This window comes from Cervus canadensis, chromosome 5 (assembly GCF_019320065.1).
Source record: "Cervus canadensis isolate Bull #8, Minnesota chromosome 5, ASM1932006v1, whole genome shotgun sequence".
Taxonomy (NCBI): Eukaryota; Metazoa; Chordata; class Mammalia; order Artiodactyla; family Cervidae; genus Cervus; species Cervus canadensis.
Window position 1 is genome coordinate 35,821,998 of NC_057390.1, and position 27,819 is coordinate 35,849,816.

Genomic DNA, 27,819 nt, shown 5'->3' on the forward strand with positions numbered 1-27,819 from the left:
GTCTAACTCTTAGCAACCTCATGGACTGTAGCCAGCCAGACTCCATGGGATTCTTCAGGCAAGAAGACTGGAGTGGGTTGACATTACCCTTCTCCAGGAGATCTTCCCGACCCAGGGATTGAACCCAGGTCTCCTGCATTGCAGGCAGACTCTATACTGTGTAAGCCACCAGGGAAGCCCATTGTGGAGCGATGGGTAAGGACCTGTGGACTTGTGAAATAATTAGAGCTTCCAAGAGAACAAAATGATGCCACTCTTAACTCTTATACTTGGAGTCTTGATAATGCCTCAGAAATAAGAAAAAAGAGTGTGTGGCACCCTGCCCTGTTACATACCAAACTGACACACTCACTGCAGTGGTAGTCATTTTAGGCTTTCTCTGTAACTGCCTTTTGTGTCTCAGACAGACAAGGATCAGCTTTGGGCATTAACCGAGGCAAGCTGGAGGTGAGGTCCTTGGCTGTCTTGGGATGGGGCCCTTTCAGGAAGGTGGCCTTCCTCATCTGCAAGGCTGGGCATCGAGTCCTTGTCTGACCGCTTACCTGCTGGAAGGCTGTCCTTCTGAGAGAAGTGAGAAGCAGGGTGGCGGGGTGGATGCTGCTCCCCCAGGATCCAGGAAATGGGAGCAATAGGGCCCCCCTTCCTGAAAGGAAAGAGCATACAGCCCAGAGAAGGTCAAATGCTTGCAGACGGGGATGTCATCTGTCCCTTTGGCAATGTGGCCCCTGAGCACAGAGGATGGCTCCCTCTTCCTAGGCTAATAATTTTTTAACATTAAAGGAAATCCTGACGGTCAGAGCCATCAGTGCAGAGCATTTCGATTTCTGTCCCCTCCCTCTCATCACAGTCAGGGTGGCCTTTGTCCTTAATAACTGTTTTGTTACATGTTGGCATTCCATTACCTGAAGTTGAGGTCAAAGTTGACTTTTATTTTTGGGGCTAACTCAGCTAACCTTCAGATTCCTTTGAGAAATTTTGTACAATGTGACCTCCTGGCATTTGCCCTCATTTGCTATCTCCCTGAAGAAAATGTGGCATTTAAGGCTCACCCACACCCACCCCCCACCCCGTCTCACCCCCCTCAGTGAACGTATCAGCATGCGGCAGTCCAAGGTGGACAAGCTGTACGCAGGCCTCAAGGACCTGGCTGAGGAGAGGCGGGGCAAGCTGGATGAAAGACACCGCCTGTTCCAGCTCAACCGCGAGGTGGACGACCTGGAGCAGTGGATTGCCGAGAGGGAGGTGGTCGCGGGGTCGCACGAGCTGGGCCAGGACTACGAGCACGTCACGGCAAGTAACACAAGCAGAGCTCGGGTGGGCCTGTGGCACGCGGCAGACTGTGGGAAGCTCTTCTCATTCCCTATCTGCGAGCAGAGGAAACACCCCAGACTCGAGTCAGAGGTCGTGGGGTTTCATTTCAACTGGGCACTTTTGTCATCGAGTAACTTGGAAGTTGTCATGTTTGAATCTCTGTGCCCGTTCCTCTGGTCAGAGGCGGTGGAGCCTCTGCTGCCATGAGTGAGAAGGAAGTCTGATTGACATGAGGCTTTGGATCTGACATCTCTTAAATCAAGTGTTTTTTTCCAAAGGGTGTTTGAGTGATCAGTAAATGAAGTGTTCATGGTGATCTCACTGGTTTCTTTATGCTCATCCCCGTTTCAGATGCTCCAAGAGCGATTCCGAGAGTTCGCCCGGGACACGGGGAACATTGGGCAGGAACGCGTGGACACAGTCAACCACATGGCAGACGAGCTCATCAACTCCGGACATTCAGATGCCGCTACTATCGCTGAGTGGAAGGATGGGCTCAACGAGGCTTGGGCTGACCTCCTGGAGCTCATTGACACTAGAACACAGATCCTCGCTGCCTCCTATGAACTGCACAAGTTTTACCACGACGCCAAGGAGATCTTTGGACGCATCCAGGACAAACACAAGAAACTCCCCGAGGAGCTCGGGAGAGATCAGAACACAGTGGAGACCTTACAGAGAATGCACACCACCTTTGAGCATGACATCCAGGCCCTGGGCACTCAGGTAGGCGGGGCGCCACCCCAGGCTGGTGGGAGGTTCTCTTTCCATACAGCATCTTTGTGCCCCTCTCAACATCTCTCTCCACTCCTTGGCTCCTCAAGCATGCCTCAGAATGGCCCAAATTAAATGCATATGCGTGTGCACGCACACACGTTAGACATTGTTGTAGTGCTCCATTTAGGAGAACTTACCAGTCCGTAGTGTTCTCTGTCCCATTTGCAGACACTGTCAGATGTCCATCCTCCATGATTAAGATAGTAAACCAGCTGCACACACACATTTACAGGTTACGGACCTTCTCAACAAAAATGTGAATTCTGTTGGCATGTCCATCCAGAGTCAGCTTCCTAGGTGATGCTAGTGGTAAAGAACCCACCTGCCAATGCAGGAGACATAGGAGACATGGGTTCAATCCCTTGGTTGGAGGATTCCCTGGAGAAGGGCATGGCAACCCCCTCCAGTGTTCTTGCCTGGAAAATTCCATGAACCGAGGAGCCTGGCAGGCTATAGTCCACAGGGTCACAAAGAGTCGGACACGACTGAGCATGTCCATCCGTAATAATTTCCAAAATGATACCTTATTATTTTGCATCAACCAGAGTCTGAGTTATGTATCGGAGAATAGAGAAAACAAGATTCTAACGTTTTAGTGTGCCTGGTCCTTTCACCTCTCATAGAGTGGTTAACACTCAGGTTTTGTAAAAGATTTCTGATAAAGTGATAACAATATAACAGCAAGGGTCTGTAGTGTAATCACTTTCTAGTTCATACACTCATTTCTGCAGTTTCCTGCTCAGTCTTATATCTGTTAGATGAAAAATAAATTGTTATCTTTTTTTCCCTTAAATTTCATGATCTTAGAGAAGTCTGTTTTATTAAAGATACCAGCCCTGAGGACATCAGAGGATTTGTTTTTGTCTTTCAGAAGCACATCAGTGATCTAGTACAGGGGTCAGCAGACTTCTTCTGTAGAAGCCCAGATGGTCCATATTTTTGGCTTTTGTGGGAGATACAGTCCATTACAACTACTCTGCTCTGCCATTGTAGCATAAAGCAGCCATGGACAGTCTGAAAATGAAGAGTGTCTGTGTGCCAACAAGTCTTGACACAAACAGGCAGCCCAGGTTCTGCCAGCCCCTGAAACCTAGTGTGTCCACCTCCTTTGGTGTGCTCTGGGGGTTGCTGTGTGGAGGGACCACCTTTACTGCCATTCTCTTCTCCTTAATCTGCTTGTTATAGAAGGAAAGGTGGGTCACAGGTGCAGCTCCACTCAGATTAAGTGGCTTCACCATGTCCATCAAAGACGTGGAAGATGTGGAGGGAATATTTAAAAGAAATATGTGGAGTGGCTGAGGGTCTGCATCAGGCAGAATTTAGAAGAGCCCACCGTGTGGTGTGAGGGTTTCCAGTCTTTCCTTCAGAGCTGGTGGTCTCCCTGTTCAAAAGTTGGTCAGCTTCCCATGGAAGGTCCTGGAGTACCATGTGAGTGTGTCAGGATGCTGAATGCAGTCTGATCTGTTGTGCACTTGAAGCAGGGTCACCAGAGAAGGTCAGACCCAGGCCTGAATTGAGCCTGTTTCACTATCGCTGGGAATTTAATTTTCCTCCCTAACCTTGAGTTCCCTAATGCTTTAATGATTACAGTGTGTATAGAGCATATGCCATAGCAAGAACTCTATTTGTTGTTGTTTAGTTGCTCAGTTACATCCGACTCTTTGTGACCCCATGGACTACGCACACCAGGCTTCCCTGTCTTTCACTAACTCCCAGAATGAACGGTCCTTAATTATTGTTACCATTTCTAAAAAGCTTCAGAGAACTTTCACAATGCTTAGAAGGCTTACTAGCAGCAGGTCTTTCCTCTGCACCTATAAAATCATTTGCTTTTAGAACTTCAAGAGACTCCAGAAATGGGGAGTTGCTCTCTCATTGTTTCATTAAATTCCTTCACCATACGGGGCTCAGAGAGATGAGGGAGCCCACTGCGAGTCCAGGAACACCCAGGGCAGGAATCTACCCTGTCAAGCCTGATAGTGTACACCTCTCCATACCCAGTGGGCCAGGCCATTTCAGCCACAGAAGTGTCTGCCCCACCCCTCGTGCACTAACAGCAGAACCTGTGAAGGGAGGGCTTGTGGGTGGACTCCAGAAGCCGGCAGAGTTTGGGGCCCTCTGACCCGCCACCATCCTCCATTCTGCAGGGGAGCAGAGGACTGAGGGAGCTCAATGATGCTCTGCAGGGACTTCTCAAAGTTCATTCTTGTGCACATCCTGCTGTTGCTGGCCTCATCCATCTTGTTTTCTTGTTGAGAGAACAAATTAAAAACAAGTAGAGGCATAGGAAAAGGTGGTTTTTTGTTTTTTTCTTATTTGGAAAGATTAGGTTAGCCACACAGGAGACTGGGCTTCCCAGGTGGCACTAGTAGTAAAGAATTTGTCTCCCAGCTATACTGGGAGATGCAAGACAGGGGTTCAGTCCTGAGTTGGAAAGATCCCTTGGAAAAGGACCCACTCCAGTATTCTTATCAGGAGAATCCTATGGACAGAGGATCCTGGCAGGCTACCGTCCATGGGGTCACAAAGAGTCGGTCATGACTGAACACGAATACACACATGGCACACACACAGAGAACATTATTCAAATAGTTTCCTAGGAACTTGCTTATTGTCATTTGAGTGTATACCTGAGCCATAATTGCAGAATATTTACAGAAGTCTCTTACGATATGGAAATCAAATCACATATATGGCATTACTATTATGCACTTTATGTAAAGCATAAGAGAGGGTAATTTTTGGATATCAGATAAGCCATGATTATGAGTTTCTCTTGTAATGATGTATCCTCCCTCCACCCATCCCTACCACCCCCGACAAAAACATGAAAGCCTTTTCTTGTTTTTTTCCCCTTTTTACACAGAAACTTGATATTCTGTACACTGTATGCTTTGCTTTTTCTGCATAGCCCCATCATCTTGGAGCACTTTTCCTAGAGCCTGTCCCCTTTCTTTATCGTGCCTGCCTGGGAGCCTGTTTGCCACATTTGCAGACACTGTTGGATGACAGTCCTCAATGATTAAAACAAATAAACCAGATGCACTCATACACATTTACAAGTTAAGGACCTTCTTAATAAGAATTTGAATTATATAATTACTGTTGACATAATTACAGACACTGCGACGATAAATAACCTTACATGTATATCATTTCCTAGAAGTGTAAAAGTATATGTAGGATAAATCCTGCCAAGTGGAATCATAAAGTCAAAAGGCACACGCGTTTGTGGTTCTGGTGGGTACTGCCTGTGCCTTGTGCAGGAGCTGTAAGCCGTTCGTCCCGTCAGCGGTGAGTTAGCTCACTGGCATAGACATCCTGAAGCTTCCATTTTTGCCAAATGAGAGATGACAAATTACAGTATCTCCATGTAGCATCTTCTCATAAGACTCATTTTCATTCCTGTTCCCCAAAGCTTCTTGTTGAAATTTGACTGTTAAGATTTTATCTTCTTTGGCATCATTTTTTTTTTTTCAACTACGTTGAATGTGGCATTTTTATTATTAAAGTTGCAATATTCTGTTGTGGGAGCTCTTACAGGTGATATGTGTGTACTGTTTCCAGCAGCAACATCACATAGCAATGGAAAAGGTGTTTTCAAAATGAGTTGTTCTTAGCAGTGTCTGTTTTGTGATCAAGAACACCTTCTATACCATGCAGGAGCAAATTAGGTATTTATTTTTGGTGGTATGTGAAGGCGTACCATGTGTTTCTGTACCAGCTTCACCTGCCGGGCCACCTGCAAGGACCTTTCCTGACCAGGGCTCCTGTGACTGTGAAGGGGGACAGTATACAGAGGGAATGGGTGGTGGTGCTGGTAGCCCAGAAGCCCAGCTCTGACCTGGCTCACCTCCTGGTGGTTCCGCAGGTGCGGCAGCTTCAGGAAGATGCGGCCCGCCTCCAGGCAGCCTACGCAGGCGACAAGGCCGACGACATCCAGAAACGGGAGAACGAGGTGCTGGAAGCCTGGAAGGCCCTGCTGGACGCCTGCGAGGGCCGCAGGGTGCGGTTGGTGGACACAGGAGACAAGTTCCGCTTCTTCAGCATGGTGCGCGACCTCATGCTATGGATGGAGGACGTCATCCGGCAGATCGAAGCCCAGGAGAAGCCCCGGTAACGCTGCCTGCCCCCCTGACCAGGCCTTGCCCCAAAGCTTCCTGGCCAGAGGAGGGGCGGGAAACGGTCCGGGGGCGAGTGGGGCGCCATTGTTTCACCCAGATGACACAGTTGTCAGGGAGGGAGGAGTCCAGCATCATCAGGAGCCCTGTGGAGCCCTCCCTGGTTCTCCCCCACCCTGTCCCCAGGGTCCACGCTCACCTAGGCCCTCCCACCCTCGTCTGTGGGCCTCATGCTTCACAGCAGCCATGGATTTTGGGGCTGATTAGTGAATGTTACCCCTGGAATAAGATGGGTTTTCTGTGTCTGTTAGGTTAAAAGAATACTCTGTCCCTTCTTATGCACATTACTAAAGGTGCCTCCAACCCTCCACATCTGCTTTAATGGGGTCCTGGCATTTGTATTTAGTGTTTGTCCTATATCTTCTCTTTGGCCGTGTTTCATGCAGAGCAGTGAAAAGAAGCTCATAGGTGAACAGGCAGGCACATCCACAACCTCCTGTTCACCCCTGCTGGCTCCAGCCCCCACCATAATTAAGAAAGGGACTGTGCCCCAAGAGGAGAAATATGGTTATTACATGTATGAAGCTGTTACGTTTCCTTTGGTCATGACTTCCCAGTCAGTAGGTTTTGATGGATGAGAAGTCTTCATAGTGTCATTGATTTCTTAGCTGGTTTCTGCTCTGTGTCTTCATGTCTAAATAAGGAGACAGTATTTACTGCTCTTTGAAACACGTCCTGAACCTTTGGCAGCTCAGTAGGGCATGATTGGGGATGGCTGTTACTCCTCTGAACCTTCTTGAAGAGGATGAACTGGATTTTAAAGTAGAAGTTTGAACAGAGATCCAGTGGGGTTTTTCTGGTCTCCATTGAGAAGAATGACTATAGCACAAACACATGCAAAGAAAAGTGGGCAGGCTGCAAAGCTGGCCCTGAAATACTCCTTCTTTACGCTGCAGCTCTGTGACCCAACCTGGGCTCAGACTGTGAATCAGACACTGTGCTGTCAGTTTCCATCAGAGTAATTACGTGTTTAGAAGCCTGCACGAGCATTTGAAAAGCTCAGTCTCATAAAGAAGTATTATTTTTATAATTTTAGGGATGTGTCATCTGTTGAGCTATTGATGAATAATCATCAAGGTATCAAAGCTGAAATCGATGCTCGTAATGACAGTTTTACGACCTGCATTGAACTGGGGAAATCCCTGCTGGCGAGGAAGCACTACGCATCTGAGGAGGTATGTGCTGCTTTGCTTCGGGGCCCAGGGGTGAGTGCAGCTGGTGTTCAGATGTAGAATGCCTCTCTTGGGTGTGTATGTATATATTGTACGTATGTATGTGTATGCATATATATTTACACACACAGAGAAATCTGTGTTTGCATTCATGCATACCTAAGCACATGCTTATGTATTTCAAAACTGCTTGCTTCTTTCTTGTGTGTTAGAATAAGGCATTTAGGCAAGACTGTAGGTCTAAAACCAATCAATATGTGGCCCAGAAGACAATTTTCAAGGACCATGGCTGAGGGTTCATCCACTCTCACCTCCTCCATCGGTCCTCCACATGGGTGACACCCCTTCTCTATCCCCCATGCCCTAGATCAGTTTGCTCCTTAGTGCATGGTCGCTAAGTCAAGTTAGGATGCTGGTGATACTGAGGTAAGTGGCTGTCAGCGTGAGGCCCCCTTCGAGGGCTCAGACATGCCCTCAGAGAGCGTGGGGCTTGGCCCTTTCACTCCCCCTCTCTTCCTGCATGTGTGCAACCCAGGAGCCCCGGAGTCCGGAGAGGGCTTGCTACCTTGCTGGCCACCTCGCAACAGAGCAACTTCAGGTGGAGCTTGGCCTTCCTCCCAGCCCCCTCTGGAAGGCACGTCGCCATGCTTTTCTCTCCTCTTCTGGCACACAGGTGGACTGAGTGGTCCTCACATCTTTCCTGCCTTAGTGGTGATCTCTCTGTAAAATGTGTTGTTCCTACATAAAGTGGCCCATCAAGGGGCAGACTAGGAGGATGTGGTCCAGCCTATTAAGATGTTCCTGGGGTCCTTCTTTTCTCACAGATCAAGGAGAAGTTACTGCAGTTGACGGAAAAAAGAAAAGAAATGATTGACAAGTGGGAAGACCGATGGGAGTGGTTAAGACTGAGTAAGGATATACTGAATCTCTGATCTTTCTGGGTCCCCACTGAAAGCAAGCGAGTTTATTTACCTGCTTTAATTGGTTTGATACAGTGTTATCTCTTACTGATTTTTGGAGCCTTTCTGAATGCTTGTTTGTTAATATCTTAAATATTTAACTCTTTCATGCTAATAAGTATTTTTAAGTGGTTCTCCGTGTCACCTTCATTATCTTTCATTCCCATGATTGCCCTCAGGGCTGTGAGTGGTATATAGGTGTGTAGGAACAGCCCACAGGATGTGCATCCCTCTGGGGGAGTGCAGCAAAGAGACCCCTACCCCCCAGTTATCTTTAGGAAGAATTGTTACTGCAGAGTCAAGAAGATGGAAAGTTGGCTTGGTTAGGTCTTAATGAAAGCTAACAATAATAAAGAATTTTCAGTGAAGCAGGCATTATTCTAAGTATTCTATATGTTTTTTCTTTATTTACTTTACACAATAATCTTCTGAGGTAGGTTCTATTTTTAGTCTCATTTTATAAAAGAATATGTGAGCTAACAGAATTTATAACATACAGTATTGGGAGTAGTATTTATGAACACCAAAGGTAGTCCAACTGAAGCATTATTTACCGTATTTACCATATTCTGCCATTCGGTGCTTGGGGCTCCAGACTCTGTCTTTACAGCCTTATTCTCAGGTATCAGAAGTGCTTTCTAGAAGCAGAACCCAAGGGTCCTTTTCTAAAAAATGTTAGGCCTCATTTCTTGAGCACCTCATCTCAAGAAGTCCCACTCTTGACCATTCTCTGGGTGAGAATTTGGTCTTTTAATTTTGCCCATTCCCTGGGCAGGTTCATTTCAGTTCAGCAAAGCCCAGGGTACACCCCACACTGTGAACTAGACACCAGGTTGTGTGCTGAGCAATCCTGATGAGGTGAAAAGTCCCTCGTGTGGTGCAGTGTTGGGGGCACCACAGTGACACCGATGCTGCCCACAGTCTTTTTCTTACCTGAATGGCCCCAAGCACTGCTGCTTAATGTGTAATGAAAGTGCCAGCCAGCCATAGCACAGACGGAGCAGGCTCTGACCTGCCTTCTCACAGTGCAGTCGGTGGAGGGCACGCTGTGTTTTCTCGAGTGGAGGACAGAATGAATAAAGCAGAAGCCTTTTAGCCCATACCATCCCCACTTTGTATAGGGCTCCCAGACCCTTCTCTCCCTTTCAACCCCCAAAGTAAAACATAGCACTTCCAACCCAGAAAGTGTGATCGGTGAATGTCTGCTCCATCAGGGCCATCTGGTTGGACATAGGTTGTAAATTCCTGCAGGGCTCCAAGGCTCACTTCACTGTAGTAGGGCTGAGTGAGCAGAGCGTATATTCTGGTCCTACATGGTCTTGTGGCAGCCACTGTTCTCATGGGACTCTCTAGAACCTGTACTGTGCTGGTCCAAATTGAGATATGCTCCAAGTATAAAATTTCAAATATGGAAGAAAGAAGATGTAACACAGCTCAGTAATCTTTCATTTTTTTTTTTTTTTACTGATTACATGTTGAAATAGCACTTTGATATATCAAGTTGTCTAAAATGTGCTTCTAAAATTAATTTCACCTGTTTTTAATGTGGCTAGTAGAAGTTACATGTGTAGCTCCCCTGATGTTTATATGGACAGAGGAGGTCTGGACTAGACTAGGCGGCTTGTGCAGGCCGCTGCCACTAGAGGGCAGCACCACCCCCGGTTGCCCAGTCACCTGCCCACATACTCACTCTCGGCTCTCCGTGTGCAGTCTTGGAGGTCCATCAGTTCTCAAGGGATGCCAGTGTGGCTGAGGCCTGGCTGCTCGGGCAGGAGCCCTACCTGTCCAGCCGAGAGATAGGCCAGAGCGTGGACGAGGTGGAAAAGCTCATCAAGCGCCATGAGGCTTTTGAAAAGTCTGCAGCGACCTGGGACGAGAGGTTCTCTGCCCTGGAAAGACTGACGACGGTGAGTGACCACTGGGAGCCGGGATGCTCTGTGGTGGTTCCCATGGGAAGCTCTGCTTCCTGCTCAACTAGACCTGGGAGCTCATGTCATTGCTCTGTTCTTAAAAGCATGAAGGGTCTTCCTGGACTTGGTGTTCCTCCTGGTACAGGACCTGGGGAGACGGCCCAGGGCGACTGCTCCCTCAGTCACTTCCTCAGTCCCGGGCACAGAGATCCGTGATCACTTCCTGTCTGGGCATTGATTGATTTGGGTTTGCTTTCTTCTTTTGATCTATTTTTTTTTCCTATATCTCATAGAAGCTGTGGTTCCTAGGGATCATAGCTGTACAGTTATCTTCAGATTTCAGAATTGGAATTCCCATCAAGCAGGAGTAGCTTATCCTAGACCACCAGGCTCTCCCCAGTCCTGATGATCTCTTCTGCCAAAATAAAAGCTTTAGAATAGGACTTGCTCACTGGTGATCTCTCTCCCAAGACACTTGCACTACCGGTGGAAAGCTGATTCTTTATGCTGTACAGAAATGGTATTCTTCTTAGAATTCTGGGCTTCTTAGCTATATCTGTATACTTCTGTGCTAAAATGGAATACTATGGTACTCACATACTGCTCATGAAATGGGTTAGTTTCAGTTGGACTAGTTTATGGCTTTTTAAAATGTGTTATTGGGATTTAGCTAAACCCAATCCCCACAGCAGCAGAAGAAGCCTCGTTGGGAGTTACTGCAGCTCTGACTTAATGGTGTTTGAGCTCTGATGGGAAGTCCGGCATGGACCTTGCCACTCAGCTGCTTTCTTCCTCAGTGAATTCAAGGGCTGCAGAGTTCATGTAGCAATTAAACTCAATGTCCCAGGGCCACACACAACTCCCAGGGATTCTGCCAGCCCATACAGTGGATCTGCTTCATCATGCAGACCTTGGTTTCCTGTGGCTTAGAGTTGTAGCCTCAGTTCCTATGATCTGAATGAGCTTTTGCTTAGGATGTCAGAGCTCCAGGTCGTCCTATGTGATCCAGTGTAGAACACACAAATAGGGCTCACCTGGAACCCTTTCCTTAAAAGAGGCAGAGTTTGGGGCTCTGCCAGACATCACGGTGTTCTTCCTCAGTTGGAGCTACTGGAAGTGCGCAGACAGCAAGAGGAAGAGGAGAGGAAGAGGCGGCCGCCCTCCCCTGAGCCGAGCACGAAGGTTTCCGAGGATACTGAGTCCCAGCAGCAGTGGTGAGTCACAGGCAGCCCGCCTGCCCTCACCCAGCTTCAGTGACAAGTGGGGTTTAGGGAGCACGTTTCTAAGCCTGTGCTGTGCTGTGCCCTTTCTGTCAGCCATTCTGCAGACAGTGTGGACCCCATACAGTCACATTTGAGGACACTGACTTGTCCATAGTTACGTTGCTGGGTTGGCAGAGAAAGTGGAATGTAGACAGCACTCTCTGCTGTGCACACGTGTGTACACAAACACACACACACAACTTCCCCAGGAGTAAATGGATGGAGTGAACCACCCGGATTTCAGGCCAGGGACTGCATGGTGAGGCATTCTGAACGTTCTGGGTGATTTCAAACAAAGGGCAGAAACTACTCTCTGTTTCAGAAAGGCTGAGTATTTTGCTGTGGTTAAAGCTCCGTGACAACTAATGCCACCTCTGTGGGCACTGATGCCTGAAGTCTCACTCTCTATCTAGAGTCCATTTGAAACACTTGAAAATCTTTAGAAAGAAATCCCATTATGTGAAAGAGGGCTGTTTATGTTTTTCTGAGAGAGGCTCTAATAAAGTTGACCTGTGTTCTCCCCCATCCTGCCTTGCTCTTCTCTTTCTCCTCTTTTCTTCTTCCCCCCTTACCTTCCCTCCTTCCCCCTTTCCTCCTCTCCTCTCCTCCATCTTCTCTTCCCCTTTTTCCCAACAGGGATACTTCAAAAGGAGAGCAAGTTTCCCAGAATGGTCTGCCGGCTGAACAGGGATCTCCACGGGTTAGTTACCGCTCTCAAACCTACCAAAACTACAAAAACTTTAATAGCAGACGGACAGCCAGTGACCAGCCGTGGTCTGGACTGTGAAGTTCGCTACTGTTTGTCAAGAACCAGTCTTTCCAAATCCCATTGGTTTGACCTTTTGGCGTCCACTTCACCCACAGTGTTAAAAATTTTACTGACTTCGTAGTCTTCTTTGATTTCATATTTGTTTGCACTTAATTCATGTTTATTTGAGTCTTTTAACTGATGGATGCTCCATTGCCTGAAAGCAACCTACATAATTTTTGTTTATTTATCATGAGCTTTTTACTTTATTAAGATGTTGCAGCAAAAGCCTTACGTGAGTAATTGAAATTAAATGAGATTACAGCAAAATGAAGAAGAAAACTAGAATCTGACAGGTATGGCACATCCAGTTGTACTAACAGGGTGCAGTCCTGCACCATATGTAGCTCCCTTCACAGATGTTATTAACCTGCAGCAGTTCACCAGGAACTAGGAAGACTGGTGGATGAGGAGGGAGACCTCCGGTACTAAGATTGAAACCTAAGGTCAGCTGTGTAACATTCCATGAAGGATGTAGTCATTTATTGAGAAACAATAGAAAAGAGTTGAAGCTGTTGTAGGTACAGAATCTGAATGGTTTTGAGACCCTCGGATCATTTATTACCTTTTTACAAACCCGTTCCTCTATTTTTTTCTGCCAAGTCCTGAGCTGAGAGTGGTAGGCTCGCTAACAGCTCATTAACGCAGCTGGCCTCAGGAGTCTGGTGCCCCCACCTCCATCTGGGTCACTGTCAGTGCTGCTGGGGCGTGGATCCTCGTGGGTGAGGCAGCACTTCTTGGCTTGGCATGTTTGGGAAGCCTGCCCAACCAGATTTCCATGCCTTTCCGTCCAGTTGATGACTTCAGGGTGTCAAACTGTTTAAATTTTTCCAACCAGTGGAACAAAAGCCATGCTGGTTCACCCTGATTACTTGAACACTTGGGAGACCACCCCAGGAGCCATTGCCTGCCTTCAGGCTCCAGAAGTTTTCAGTGTCTCTTTAGACAGAAATTCCGTTGTGTGTCTCGTATGGATCTTCCAGTTCATTTTTCATTTTCTTATGACTTTTTGTGGCACTCTCTAATAAGGAGTCTTTTAGGATATTGTTTATCAGACCACCAGCAGGGATCGAAATGTTTTATTAGAAATTCTATTCCTTAGGAATAAAAGCTAAAGAAAGAGATGATTTCCTGGTACCAATAAAGGCAGAACCAAAGCAGGTCCACATTACATGAAAGCTGTGTGAGACATTCACTTACTCATTTGCCATATTTAGATGTTAGTGGAATCAGAAGACCTGTTTTGATATGTGTTCTCCATGAGTTAAGTCTAATTTGTCTTTTCATTTCATGATGCATGTCTTTTTTTTCTTTTGTCAGGATAACATCATATAGCATCTTGTTTGTTTTTTCCTTATTTCTATGTACATATCTATCTACTTGCGGCTGTAGATGGGTATATAGATAGATGCCAAGCTTCTTATGTTCTGGGAGTAGTATGCACCATTGTTGGGTCTCTGCCTTAAAACATACCAAAATTCATTTTAGAAAAAAATACTGCTTCATCTTTGGTCATTAGGGAGCCCAGTTCCTGGCTCCAAATAGTATGTGTCATTGATCTCTATGTATATATGTGATGTGTCCATATATATATGTTTAAATTTTGTATCAGTAGGACTAATACCCAATTTTATGCCTTTTGTATTCAGAAGACCAAAAAAAAACAGAAGCCACATAAGCATAGAGAGGAGTGCTGTGATGTTTCTGGCATTTGTTCTCATGCCTATTTTTAATCTAGATTTTTAAATTGTAGCTTGCCAGAACAAATTTTTAGTTGTAATTGGATTGTATCAGAAGAAGAAAAGCTCTTTTCATTCTTCTGAGTTACAGTGCAGAGACTCAAGTTAATGAACTTTTGACAATAGTGTTGCTTCATGCACTTAGAAAACCAATCAGGCATTCCATGTGCTACTAGTTGTCACGTTGCATTTATGTTCACCTTCTGATTGAACTATCTCAGGTGTATCCAGCCACTAAAGCACTCTGGACTAATAGCTAAAGAGAAGCAATGTCAGGTGGGGGTGGGGGGGATCCACAGGTACCCACTGGTCACAGCACTATGATTTGCTTTTGATGTTTGTCTCTAGTTGCGTGTTGTCTGTTGGCATGCTTAAGCACATGTCCATTAAAATTCATTTTGTTCCTTTTATTTCCCTTGTTTTCTTGGTTAGTGATTCATTTGCATAAACATTAATTATCTCTGCATACTGGTTTGGGGTTTTCTCTTTCCTTCTAACGCTAAAGAAAAAAATTTTTGCTGCAGAATTTCCCCCAGCTGAGGCTTCCCCTGGCCTTCACTTGCCTTGGAGTCTGACCAAGTATGAGAAATTTTAGCCTTTTCCCAGTAAACATTCCGCTGTCCAGGTCATCGCTGTCACTTGCAGTTTTTGAGTCACACCTGCAGCACTAATTTTTTTTTTAACCTGGTTTCTGTCCACACTAACCCCATGTCTCCTTGGACTCACGCCTGACACAGGCCTTCCAGACCAATCGCATACTTCTCCCCACTAGAAGTCTCTTGAAATCTCACACCAAAACAGATTAGTCAACCTTAAAGTCCACTCACTTTCTTTCGACTCAGGGGTGTTTTATTGTTTGGTCATTATCTCCCCTCTGTCTCTCCTTTAAAAGTGAAAGGCAAGAGAGGTATTTAAATATCCCATTCCTTATAAGCACATGTCTGCAGGCTGTCACTTGCAAGGCCAGGATAATCACCATGCATCTCGCCCATGCCTCTCCTCCCTCATGATCCTGTTTCCACATTGCTGTGTGGATAAAGAGGTCTAATCACAAACACCCTTCCAGTGCCTCGCCTCTGCTCCCACCCTAAACTCCAATGCGGACAGTGATAGTTTGTTTAGACAGAATATAAACTTGACTCCTGCCCCATCACTTAGGTAAGATCCAGCAGAGACATCCAGTTCCCAAGAGTTGACATATCTGATGTTCAAGCAGTGGTGGCCAGTCTCCCATTGATCCTGTTGAGGTTGTTGCTGCTAATTTGGTGTCACTCGGTTCTGGGCAGCAGTGGTGGGGGACATTACCTAATGAGCGTGCCATTGACACCTCCATGTTTGTCCGTGTATGAGGGGTGCAGGTTGTCTGTAATCCACTAAAGCGTCAGCCACACCCAGCTTTAGTAACTCGCTAATCCCACACCCTGGGTGTATCAGCCAGGGGCCCGCTACAGTTCATGGTACACAGTTGATGGCACACAGGCTGAAAGCGATAATGAATGGAGAGACCCTACCGCATTTCCCAAGCCGAAAAGCCGTGAGGGTTACCATAGCAATGAGCTTGGGAAGAAACAACTCCCGAAGACGACTCCAGCCTGAAGGGTCAGAGCTGCTGGAAGCCTGGCTGGCTGGGCTTCCTCGTCTCAGTGCAGCAAGGCACCGTGATCAACCAGCACGTGATGGGGAAGGCCCTGGTTCTGTCTTTGTTTGGGGGTAAATAGCTGTGTGGTGTTGAGTGACTGTGATTGGCTTTTCCAGCTCCTTTAACACAAACTACAACCCACTCACGATACAACTTCTGCAGACGTGGTTACATTGATGTTCGTTGACTTGCCTCATTTCCTTCCAGCTCTTAAGTTCCAAAGTCTAACGGGGATGGTAGACATGAAGTGCATGATTGCTGTCTTAATTTCTGCATGTGTTTATGACCATGTGTCGGGGGGTGGGCGGGGAGGGGAGCCGGAGAGCATTTTCAGAAACGGAAGGTCTTTTTTGTCTGACTCTGGGGGAATGCCGTGTAGCTCTGATAGAGTTGTCTCTCCATCTGTTTGTGAATGCCCTTTCGCTTCAACTTCAGCCCTCCTGGTGGCGTCCTTGGTTGTAAGGTGGCTGCTGTATAACGTCCGCTCTTTCACATTTAATGCGTGTGATTGTTACTGTTGTCCTTTTGTTTTAACGTAACCATAAGAGGAAATGATCTGAGTTCTATTAGAGAAAATGGATTGATCAGAGGAGCAGAGTGCAGTAAAACTCATCCTGGCATTTCGCTTTTCTTATCTCCCCGTAAACGGGCGGGTATTAATCCACCCCCACCTTCTAATGTCCTTGGTGTCCAGCTGGCTTTGTGGGATGTGCAATGGTTTTACTGTACTGCCTCGATCTGTGCCAGGCATTTATACACAGCCACGTGTGCGAGTCAGAGCGTATGTGGTCCCCCCCCAGGGCTCATGGGGTTAGCTGAATGGCCTCTCCACTGTCCCTAGATGGCAGAAACAGTGGACACCAGTGAAATGGTCAATGGCGCTGCAGAACAGAGGACGAGCTCGAAGGAGTCCAGCCCCATCCCCTCCCCGACCTCCGATCGCAAAGCCAAGACTGCTCTCCCAGCCCAGAGTGCCGCCACCTTGCCAGCCAGGACCCAGGAGACGCCCTCGGCCCAGATGGAAGGCTTCCTGAACCGAAAGCATGAGTGGGAGGCCCACAATAAGAAGGCCTCAAGCAGGTAACAGCGCAGAGGCCGGCGGTCCTGGGGGAAGTCAGCCCGTTAGAGGTGGAGGTGGATGGCTCTCGACAGAGGAGAGTGTGTGTGTGTGTAAGTGTCTGTCTGGTTGGTTCTGTAGCTTCTTGGGCATCACATCCTTCTTGGGAAGTGGGAGTAGAGTGCTTTTTATTCACCGAGACAAGGAAGAGTTAAGTGTGTGAGAGAACAGTGAGAAGAGGCCTTAGTAGGCCTGAGAAGGAAGGCCACTAGAGAGGGAGGAGTCTTCCCTAGAGTGAAGTGATTTCACTGCTATTTTTCCTCTTTGTGGGTTAAGTGGGTTGCTTAATGTGGGTTGTTTAAGTCACCTTTTCTCCTAGCAGTCTTTGTACTGATTATCTCCCAATAGCCCTACTTTTATTATGTTCATTTTACAGATGAAGAAACTGAGGCTCTGGGAGGTTAAGAAAGCTCACCCGTGTAATACTAGTAAATGGCACAGCTGGCACACCCTAGTAAAACTACCTGACTCCACAGCCTGTGTGCTTAACGAGTAAACTAAACTGCCTGGGACCCACCACGTACAGTTGTACAGGTTGTACACTGCACAAGGGAATCCCATCTAAGAGCTGCCATCCACATTGAGAACAGTATAATTTATTTGTTAATACAGGAAGGTGGCAGTAAAGTGTTTTCTAATAAAAGCAGTGTATTAGGGCAGTTTGCCATATCCTGAGAGGAGGAAGGCTACCTGTTTCTAATTCAGCCAGTGTACCATAAGTGCTCATGGCCCTGAATCTGCTTTGCTATCAGGTTGCCAGGCCACATTACAGAAAGATGCTGAGATTGAAGAGCTACTTAAGGACAGGCACATTTCCAATAAGGAGCCTGGCCTGTACCCCGTTACCACAAGAGGGTACCAAACACCCACAAAAAGCTTTCCGGTCAGAGCCAAGAGTCTCTATTTAATAAAAGAGGGCGCTGTATTTTTCTTCAAAGTCAGAGTAAAAAGTATCCTTCAAAACCTGCCATTGTAGCAACATATGGTTTTGTCTTGGGAGTCTGCAGAGGAATTTTGTTGCATTGTTTATTTTTAACAATTTAGGAAGAGCTTTTATTATAACAGGGAATCGTACCATGTTGTGCAGGGACCATTTTCGTATTGAACAGACTCAGTTCTTTAAGGGGATGTGCAATGGAGGAAAACCTTGTCGTGCCTTTCTTTATGGCTCAGGTCCTGGCACAATGTTTATTGTGTCATAAATAACCAAGAAATGGGTTTCTACAAAGATGCAAAGACAGCTGCTTCAGGGATTCCCTACCACAGCGAGGTCCCTGTGAGTTTGAAAGAAGCCATCTGTGAAGTGGCCCTTGATTACAAGAAGAAGAAGCATGTGTTCAAGCTCAGGTGAGAGTTGCCAGAGAGTGGGGGTGTGTGTGTTGATTTTTCATTCCAGGCATTGGTTTTCTTAGATGCTGTGATCAGTTGGTTCCTTTCCTCTACCATCTAAAAAGTTACCAAAAGAGTGAAGATGGAATAGGCACACATCTCAGTTAGGGTCCCCAGCGTCTCTGTGGTGAACGGCACAGCTGAACATTGCAGAAAAGGAGCTTTCGTTTTTTATCAGATGGAATTTAGTATTTCTAAGACAAGGTGAGCTCGTCACATCTCACAGTTTAAGGGACACTTAGAAAAATAGTTTACCCATCGTGCAGTCCACATTCAACTCCCCACAGAGTGGATCCAAGCTCAGAAGTTCTGATTATCCTTGGAAATGGGCAGAAAAATCATTTTTTTTTTGTAAAAACATAAAAAGTGAGAATGTTAATAGATAGGATGACTGATTCTAATCTGATCTGTTGCTCTGGGATCTGGAAAGCTTTGGTCTTCGGTTATGGGTGTGTCTGACGCCAGCTGGACGAGGCCAAGGACCACAAGTGAGAGCGATTCAAGTGATGTGATTTCTTGAGCTCTTGGTGAGCACAGGAGGCAGGTCCCGACCTGGGACACTTTACATACTGTAACATCCAGCGCAGACAGCCAGGCTCCCTGGCTGCCTCCCTCTGTGCTTCCCTGATGCAGTGTCAGAGGGTTGGGACGTTGGCAGAGAGCACCTGACTCCTCTGCACCAGTGTTGCCCACTTCCTCTTGACGCAGCCCTCCCTGCCAGCCCCTCCGTGTCACAGCAACAGCCTCACCAGGGCAGTTTCTTCGCTTCTGAGATGTATGTAAGAAGAGAAATCTAGGAGACCTTTTCTGTGACTTTCTGTCAGTTCAGAAAATCTGGTATTTGTTAATGTGGGGCATATAAATGGCAGTGGCAAGATTTCAACAGGGCTAATGATTTTCAAAGAACTTTCTCTTACATTCAGTTTAGAGCGGTGATCAGTTATCCAAGTGATCTTTGCCACAACAAATCCAGGTATAGCTACGTTTGGAACATTTTTGATCCTTCCAGTGAGTGAAACGGGGCTTCTCAGGTGGCATTAGTGGTAAAGAACCCACCTTAATAAAAAAGAACCTGCCTGCCAGGAGACCTTAGAGACGTGGGTTCGATCCCTGGGTCAGGAAGATCCCCTGGAGGAAGAAATGGCAACTCACTCCACTATTCTTGCTTGGAGAATCCCAGGAACAGAGGAGCCTGGCGGGCTACAGTTCATGGGGTCACAAAGAGTCACACACGGCTGAAGCGACTTAGCACACATGCGGTGATTAAAACACTCAAGTCACTTGTGTATATGGGCCCAATTTTTATATGGCCTCTTGATGTCCGGGGGGTGGCTGCCAATCCCACGCAGGCCCTGAACACATTGAGTGGTGTGTACAGGGTTCCAACAGGCATTTCTAATGTGATCCTGTGGCCTGCTTATGTCCCACAGAGGATGTGAGAGTTAAGGGGTTTTTTTTTTCTTAAGTTATATTGTGACTGACTTTCTTCTTTCAAATTACAGACTAAATGACGGCAATGAGTACCTCTTCCAAGCCAAAGATGATGTAAGTTTTTAAGATTCTTTCTTTTTTTCAAATGTTTGTGGCCTGATGAGCATTATATATGATGCTCTTCACATGAGTGATGATCAGCGGTGGCTTTTGTCCTCTGGTCTCCACGGTCACAAACGCTGGAAGGTTTTCTGTTCTTCTATGTCAGTCAGAGGCAGTAAATGTCATCTCATTGTTCTCCCACCCTGGCAGGAAAGCTAGCACAGGGTCCCGTGAAGAACTGTGGGTGACGCACAGGAGGTGGTCTCCAAACCGGTGTGGAGCCCACGACCCAGCCGGGAGCCGCCCCTCTGCGCCCACCGCACTCCACTGCCTTCAGCCAACCATCGCTTGGCTGTATGGTCAGCCAATGAGAAAACAACATGTGTAGGGCGTTAACTCAAAAAAAAGCAACTTCTTTAAGTTATGTGGTATATCAAATAGATTTCAATTTCAAAAAAGAAAAAGCACTTTCTGGGGTAGGACCTGACCCCCATGCTGTAAGCCAGTCTTCCAGCTTGTCACCTTTGTAGGACCATATACTACATGGGGACCTTCAGGTACTGTAAACTGAGTTCTGGTGAGCATCGAACCATGGTCACAACTGTCCTGGTGAAGCAGGCGTTTGTTAGAGAGCCACTGTCCCTTCTCAGGCAGCCATGCTATTCCCAAGCTTTCCAACCCACAGCAGCTCAGACGGTCACCCAGGTGGAGTGAGAGTGTCTCATGTCCATCCACCTTAGATGAGTCTCACCTGTGTCCCCCCTCCTTCGTCCAGGAGGAAATGAATACATGGATCCAGGCCATCTCCTCTGCCATCTCCTCTGATAAACACGAGGTGTCTGCCAGCACCCAGAGCACGCCAGCATCCAGCCGGGCTCAGACCCTGCCCACCAGCGTCGTCACCATCACCAGCGAGTCCAGTCCCGGCAAACGGGAGAAGGACAAAGAGAAAGACAAAGAAAAGAGGTTCAGCCTTTTTGGCAAAAAGAAGTGAACTCCTTTCTGTCACTTCTGCCCTTCTCTTCTTACCTTTTCAGTGAAATTCCAGCATGCAAGCTCAGAACCAACACATTACTCTCTGTGCCTAAATGTTCCTCCATGTGGTTGATTTTTTTTTCTTTTAATTTATAGAGCATTTCTTGGGGAGGGTGGGGGAAAATACAACCTAAACACTTTATCTCCAAGTTAACAAAAGTTTGAGGTGCAGAGGGAAGACCAGATTTTTTTTTTAACGAAATTATATAGATTAGATCTCAGTATTTAAACTGTTCCTCAATTTTGTGAGGCTGTGTTGGAAATAACCCGCCTCTAGTGCTGTTGGTATGCAAGGCAGCGGTGCTTAAACAATATTTCCTGTGCTCACCACAGACAAAACGTACCAATGTCCCGACACCATTCTCTCCCATTTACTACCAGTGGTTACCTTGAGTCTTGACTATTAGAAGCGCCCATGATGGGTCTAACCTGGATTAAACAGATTGTGTGTTATGATCTCGCTGCAGCCACAGTGCAGCCCCATTGTTAACTCTACAGACCAAGCCACTTGTACCTGGCATCACTTACTAACACACGACATGCAGCTTTTCTGCATCAACCTGGACAGCAGTTAAGAATGTCGGGATACAAGGAGGAATAGAAAACTGATACTGTTTTAAATAATCTGTAATTTCAATTTTTTTTTTTTTTTGCTGAAATACATTATATTGTATGTTTGAGATAATTCTAGTACAAAGTATAATAAAACTAGATGTATAATAAACCCTTTAAATCATTGGTAAGTGTACAAGTGGAACCGAGGCATTTACTGGACAAAGTCATGTTACCCTAATGGTTACTTGCTTGTGCGTTACCACACTGTGTTATAATTTGCTTCATTACCTTGCTCTTTGATACATAGTGTGCATTTCTCTGTCACTGTAACGATTATAATGACAAATTTTCATCTTACTGCACAATCAAAATGGCATTGATAGGAATGAACTCCAGAGGCTGGGCCTGACAGGGAGGTTGGTCACTCAGGCCCGGTGCTCAGTTGTATGACCTGTACCTCTCAACTTTTGCCCTATCTGTTAAATATATGCGATGTCATTAAATGCTTTTAAATCTAGCACGGTGGGTGACTGTTGTTTTTCCTCTCCTCGCGTGCACGCCATGTAGGGAATCTGCACAGTGCAAAATAGCAAACGGGAAACATGAGACTGTCCATCTGGGTTCCTGTTGCACATTTGTGTGTATGTCTGGTGTCCCAGCTTTGAAAAATCACAAGAAACAGAGCAATAAATATGGAATGTTTTGTAGCCATACATCCAGATTTTATCTTTTATTTATGAAAATGTTATCAGAAAGCTCGCCAAACCTGAGCTCTGAGACAAAGGTTCAAAAACATTTTCAGGAAATAGAGATAAGTAGGTATTTTAGGCTTTGTAGGCCATACTCTGTCTGTTGAAACTCCACCACTGTGTATTCCAGAGGCAGCCGTCAATGATGTGTGAACCCATGGGCACGGCTGTGTTCCAGTAAATCCGTGTACATGGACACAGGTTTTAATTTTATATCATTTTCATGTGCCACACAGTATTCTTTTCTGATTTTTAAAAAACATTTACAATGTAAAATTTATTTTACACAGATCATGCAAAACCAGATCACAGGCCACGTGTGGCCCATAGACCAGTTTGCTGATGCCAGTGGAAGGGGTCATGGCTTAGATACGTGTGTTATACTTGTCCTAGTTTATTGATTCTGTACCGCTTGCATATTTTCTAATGTGCGGTAGCAATGAAGGTTAGTATTACAAACGTTCAGTAGTTTATTCCCCAGAGGATATGCTTAACCTGACATCACAGCTGACAGACATCAGGGGTGTTACCCTTAGGTGAACTGAGATCTCACTGTTTACCACCCACTCCCTCCCCTCACCCCCTCAATCCCCATGTCCCTGCGTACCCAGGGTTGTGTATCTCATGACGACACTCCCTTACCCTTGTCTTACTCAGGATTGGAATCAAGTTGTTCAATTCTCAACAGGTAGACCTCTGACCAAAATGTTTAGTTTAGAAAAAGCGTCTTGGGAAATAATCGTGACTGACTAAGGCCTACCTGACAAAGCCAGGCGTGTAGCAGGCAGATCACCCTCGGAAGGAAACTAAGCAGCGATCCCAGATTCCCATAAAAAGTAGATTTGGCTGGAACATTTTGCACATAATTCTAGAGGCTTGCAGACCCCCAGTGCCTGGTTTTGGTGGTTCGTGATTGCATCCCTCCCAATGCTGAGGAGGCCTGCGGCCTGAAAGTGGAAGGTGATGGGCAGCAGGAAAAGCAGCCGCAGAAGATGGGCTTCTGTGAGTCAGGAGCCGATGGCAACAGAAAACCGGAATGAAGGTATCATCTCAGGCTACATCTCAGGCCTCAAGTTAGAGGCCACATAGGATCACAATCTTCAATCCTGTCAGGGTAAATAACAGATTTTTTATAAAAATCATGCACTACTTAACGTTTTGAGAATTGTGCACGTTTATTTTTGTTGCTACAGTGTGCTATTTTACTTGAATTTTTAGTGATACGGGACAGGTAATACAACTGGTCTCACATCTGAGAAGAAGCAGAAAGAAAGACTCTCAGGACACGAAGGAGACATTGTCAATTAAAGGTCGCTTTTGTCACATTTGAACATCTCTACAGTTGGAATGCACCTTCAGTTCACAAGCCTCAGTGTTGTTGTTTTCTTGGCAGTACTTAGAGTGGTGGTGTTTGTACCACCTACAGTTCTTCATTCAATGCAGTAGAGTAAGTATATCAGAGCAGTGGACACATGGTTATCTTCTCACAAAGTTTTTGGCACTTTTCAGGGAAGGGTGGCTATAATACTTTCTTATGCATACATTCTTTGCATTTATTAGTTGGAATACTTGAGTATTTCATCAAGTGGTAGAATTCATATAGAAAAGGTGGGATAAATGCCTGAGTTTTTACTATGATTTGAGCTGGTCTTTACAAGCATGATTCATAACCCCAAAAGCCTAAATTAAATAAAACTTCTGTCCACCAAAGCTCAGGGTTTCTCACCATTGAAAGTCATAGGGAAATCATTCACTTTCCATTTCCCAAGACCAACCATTGGTGAAATTACCCTTTTGGAAATTTAAAAATGTTCCATCTTTGGCTGGTGGAGGCTCCTTCAGGTTGGCTTCTGAGCCCTTCATCTTCCTCCTTATCTGGCTTGACATGATCGCTGATTTCTTACCCCCAGACTTGCAATCAGATTCCTCTAAGAAAACCTGGTTTCTTTTAGTGTAAAATGGTATTTCATAACCATTATTTGTGTGCTTGCAATTCTGTTGCTACTGAGTTTATCCTTGTTTTCCAGACATTTCAGAGATAAGAAAAAAAAAAAAAAACTTGATTTCAGGATTGCAGGGGTCTTTCCTGCCTTACATCCTGTCATTTTCACTCAGAATCATGGCTTTCAAGGATACAAGAGGCATAGAATGGAATATGATACAGTTACTCATGTGCTTTATCCCAAATTGCATGCATAGAAACTCCAAATTGCATGCATAGAAACTCAGTAACACCACCACCAATATAATTACTGAGAACAGTTTTTATTTGTTAATTAAACTTTAAAATTCTGTGATCATCATAGATTCATGTGTGTACCCTTTACCCAGTTTCCCCCTGTGGTGTCATCTTGCAAAGCTAGCAAGGCATCGCCTCCAGGGTGTTTGATACAGTCGAGATACAGGATAGTTCCCATCTCCCCACACTCCTTCCTGCTGCCCTGTTACACAGCCACACCTGCTGCCCAGCCCCCGCCCCTTTTACCTCTGGCAACCTCCAGTCAGTTTTCCATTGCTATAAACTTGTCATCTGAAGAGTGTTGTATAAATGGAATCACACAGGGTATAATCTCTTCAGAGTTCAGTTCAGTCGCTCAGTCGTGTCCGACTCTGCAACTCCTTGAACCACAGCATACCAGGCCTCCCTGTCCCTCACCAACTCCTGGAGTCCACCCAAACCCATGTCCATTGAGTCGGTGATGCCATCCTACCATCTCATCCTCTGTCGTCCCCTTCTCCTCCTGCCCTCAATCTTTCCCAGCATCAGGGTCTTTTCCAATGAATCAGCTCTTTGCATCAGGTGGCCAAAGTATTGGAGTTTCAGCTTGAACATCAGCCCTTCCAATGAACACCCAGGACTGATCTGTTTCAGGATGGACTGATTGGATCTCCTTGCAGTCCAAGGGACTCTCAAGAGTCTTCAACACCGCAGTTCAAGAGCATCGATTCTTCGGCACTCAGCTTTCTCTATAGTCCAACTCTCACATCCATACATGACCACTGGAAAAACCACAGCCTTGACTAGACAGACCTTTGTATAGTCTTTTAGGACTGGGCTTTTTTCACTTGGCATAATTCTGTAGAGATTGATCCAGGGAAAGGCTACCCACTCTTATACTCTGGCCTACAGAATTCCATGGACTGTATAGACCATGGGGTTGCAAAGAGTCGGACATGACTGAGTGACTTTCACTTACTATGTACTTATTCTGTACATTGTGTGTATCCCTCCCCTTTTTTACTGCTGAATATTATTCAATGGAGTGGATATACTACCATTTGCTTAACCGTTCACTTACTGAAGGACATTTGGATAATTTCTAAATTTTTGGCTGTTACGGATAGAGATGCTGTAAACATTTATGTGTGGATTTTTATGTGAACACACACCTTTATTTCTCTGTGCGAGAGTGCCCAGACGTGCTGAGAGCAATTTTTTTTAAAAACGTTTTATATGTGGTCTCTCCATTCTCCCCTTTATCCCCACATGTAGGTTGTTTTATTGTATCTGAAATGTCTAAGTAGTTCTCGCTCCCTCTAAACTCTTCTGTAGTCTTAGTTCTACAAATAATTGTATATATAACACCCCAGTCCATATGTGGGTGTTCCCTAGTCATTTTGGTTGTCTAAAGCTTGTTCCCTTGGTGTGGTTTGTGTGTTAATTAGTTTCTCTTTCTTTCCACCCCTCCACACCCCACAACCTTTCTTATTTTTGGCCACTTTGCTGGGTCAAGCAGTAAAGTGCTCTTCTGTTATTAATACTTTGAGAACTGAGTAAAGATTTTCCAAGGGAGAAATAAATGTGAACTTCAAAGTATTTCAAAGGTTAAAGAAAGCAGGCTGTCCTAGAAAAATGAGTTTTTCAACTTGTTCTTAAAAAAAAAATTCCCATCTGGCCCAACTTTGAGAAAGAATGTTACATCCTGTTTGGAGCTCTTTTGTTTTTGTAAAAGGCCAGACTTCTTCCAAAAGGAGGGATTCAGGAAGTGGAATTGGCGGGACCTATTCTCTGCTTTTAAATGAGGGGTCAGGATGTGTGAGAAACTGATGCTTCTCTCCCAAGCTGTTCAGGAACTTTTCACTCAAGTTGAGACAATGCCACCAACCCTAGACTCATATGACCTGGTGTGATTTGGGAGGGGGAAGGTTGGTGACAGTGGGTAGAATTATTTGGTAGAATTCAGATTTTTCTGAGGTGGCACCTCATTTGCCTGTTTGCTCTGCAGTGGAGCTTGGAAGACCAGAGTCCTCAGAAACATCCCAAGTTGCTCAGTCAGTAAAGAATCTGCCTGCAATTCAGGAGACCCAGGTTCGATCCCCAGGTCGGGAAGATCCCCTGGAGAAGGGAATGGATGCCCACTCCAGTATTCTTGCCTGGAGAATTCCATGGACAGAGGAGCCTGGGGAGCTGCAGTCCATGGACTCTCAAGGAGTCAGACACGACTGAGTGACTAATGCTTCCCCTTTCTGCAGAGGAGCTTGGAAGACCAGTGTCCTCAGAAACATCCCAGTTTCTAAACCCTAAACATGGGGTTCATTGTCTGAGCTGCCTTGATTGTCAGAGTTCACTTCAAACTCACGTAAGCTCTGAAGGGCTGGGGTCACAGCAGGGCTCCCCTTTGTCCCCTGCCCTGCTCCCCACACACAGCTGTCCTGCAGGGCTCCACATCCAGGCCCCAGTGCGAGTTTCCACTCATCCCTTCCATTGCTTATCACACTCTGGGGACCCACTGTGTCTGGGAGTGGGAATGAAGGAGGCAGAACGTTCATGGAGTTTCCTGGAACTGCTGCTTTAAAGGGAAAGGGGGTTTTCTCTGCCCTAAGCCCACAGAGACTTTCTCCAGTAGGGGGGCATCCTGCCTTCTGGAGCCTGGGCCTTCCTCCTCTGAGCTGAGGCAAGCCTTGGCTCACAGCCTCTCCCTGGAGGATTTGCTCTGTTCAGTCACCATTTTAGTTTCCCTGTCGCAGGGAATGACTGCCAGTGTTAACTGTTCTTGGAGCTCTGGTTTTGTGAGGGAGAAAATCTCTCAAGGTTTTAGTTTCCCACCAGGGCCTCCATCTCAGGGACAGGTCCCAGGGCTGCAGCTAAAAAGGCCTTGAACAGTGTGTAGATGTCTCCCCCGTGTTTGCTGGCGTGCGGGGGCGGCCCCTTCCCGCTGCCATCTGTTCCACGCGTCTGTCACGTCTCTCCCCTGGGCTTTCCTGGGTGCCTGATCTGAGGACTGCATCTGGCTCACCCAGCCTTTGCTCTTCCAGGGCAAGAGTGTGGGCTCTGAACCCAGGCTGGTTTCTGTTCAGCCAAGAGATGAATATTCCCTCGTTGCCTTGGCAGAGGCTTACGAAGTGCCAGCTCTAGTGGAGCTTACAATAGTCCACTCCATACTACTCCATACCAGGCTTCCTCAACCTGATCATCATCTCTTTACAAGAGGGTTGAAGAAATGAGATGATGAACACAGCACTGCATAAATCAGTTCCTCTTCTCCCACTGCCAGGAGGCTCTCTGTACTTTTTTTCCCAAAGATGATTTTATTAGAGTGCTTATCAACTCAATAACAAAAATGCCACATCCCACTGGTGTAAATGACAGACTCTGTCAGCTCATACAACTAAAACATCCCGAGGTAGAGCCAGTCCTTGGGTTGCTTTGCTCTAGAAATTCTCCATCTTCTCAGGACTGCAG

General features: G+C 46.1%; 1 protein-coding gene across 3 annotated transcripts in view; it reads left to right on the forward strand.

Moving 5' to 3' along the window:
• SPTBN1 (spectrin beta, non-erythrocytic 1) overlaps positions 1-21,904 on the forward strand; it is a 201,085-nt gene extending 179,181 nt beyond the window's left edge. For 2 of the 3 annotated variants that reach the window (XM_043468564.1, XM_043468565.1), the window contains 12 exons: positions 1,086-1,290; positions 1,663-2,037; positions 5,960-6,204; positions 7,306-7,444; positions 8,266-8,350; positions 10,111-10,307; positions 11,412-11,524; positions 12,209-12,272; positions 16,600-16,838; positions 18,049-18,222; positions 19,767-19,809; positions 20,573-21,904. In XM_043468564.1, coding sequence (XP_043324499.1) covers positions 1,086-1,290; positions 1,663-2,037; positions 5,960-6,204; positions 7,306-7,444; positions 8,266-8,350; positions 10,111-10,307; positions 11,412-11,524; positions 12,209-12,272; positions 16,600-16,838; positions 18,049-18,222; positions 19,767-19,809; positions 20,573-20,791 — 2,098 coding nt within the window. In that variant the 3' untranslated portion in view covers positions 20,792-21,904. Of the gene's footprint in view, positions 1-1,085; positions 1,291-1,662; positions 2,038-5,959; positions 6,205-7,305; positions 7,445-8,265; positions 8,351-10,110; positions 10,308-11,411; positions 11,525-12,208; positions 14,530-16,599; positions 16,839-18,048; positions 18,223-19,766; positions 19,810-20,572 lie in introns of those variants that run through there. The other variant, XM_043468566.1, reaches the window with a different exon arrangement.
• The last annotated feature ends 5,915 nt before the right edge of the window (positions 21,905-27,819 follow it).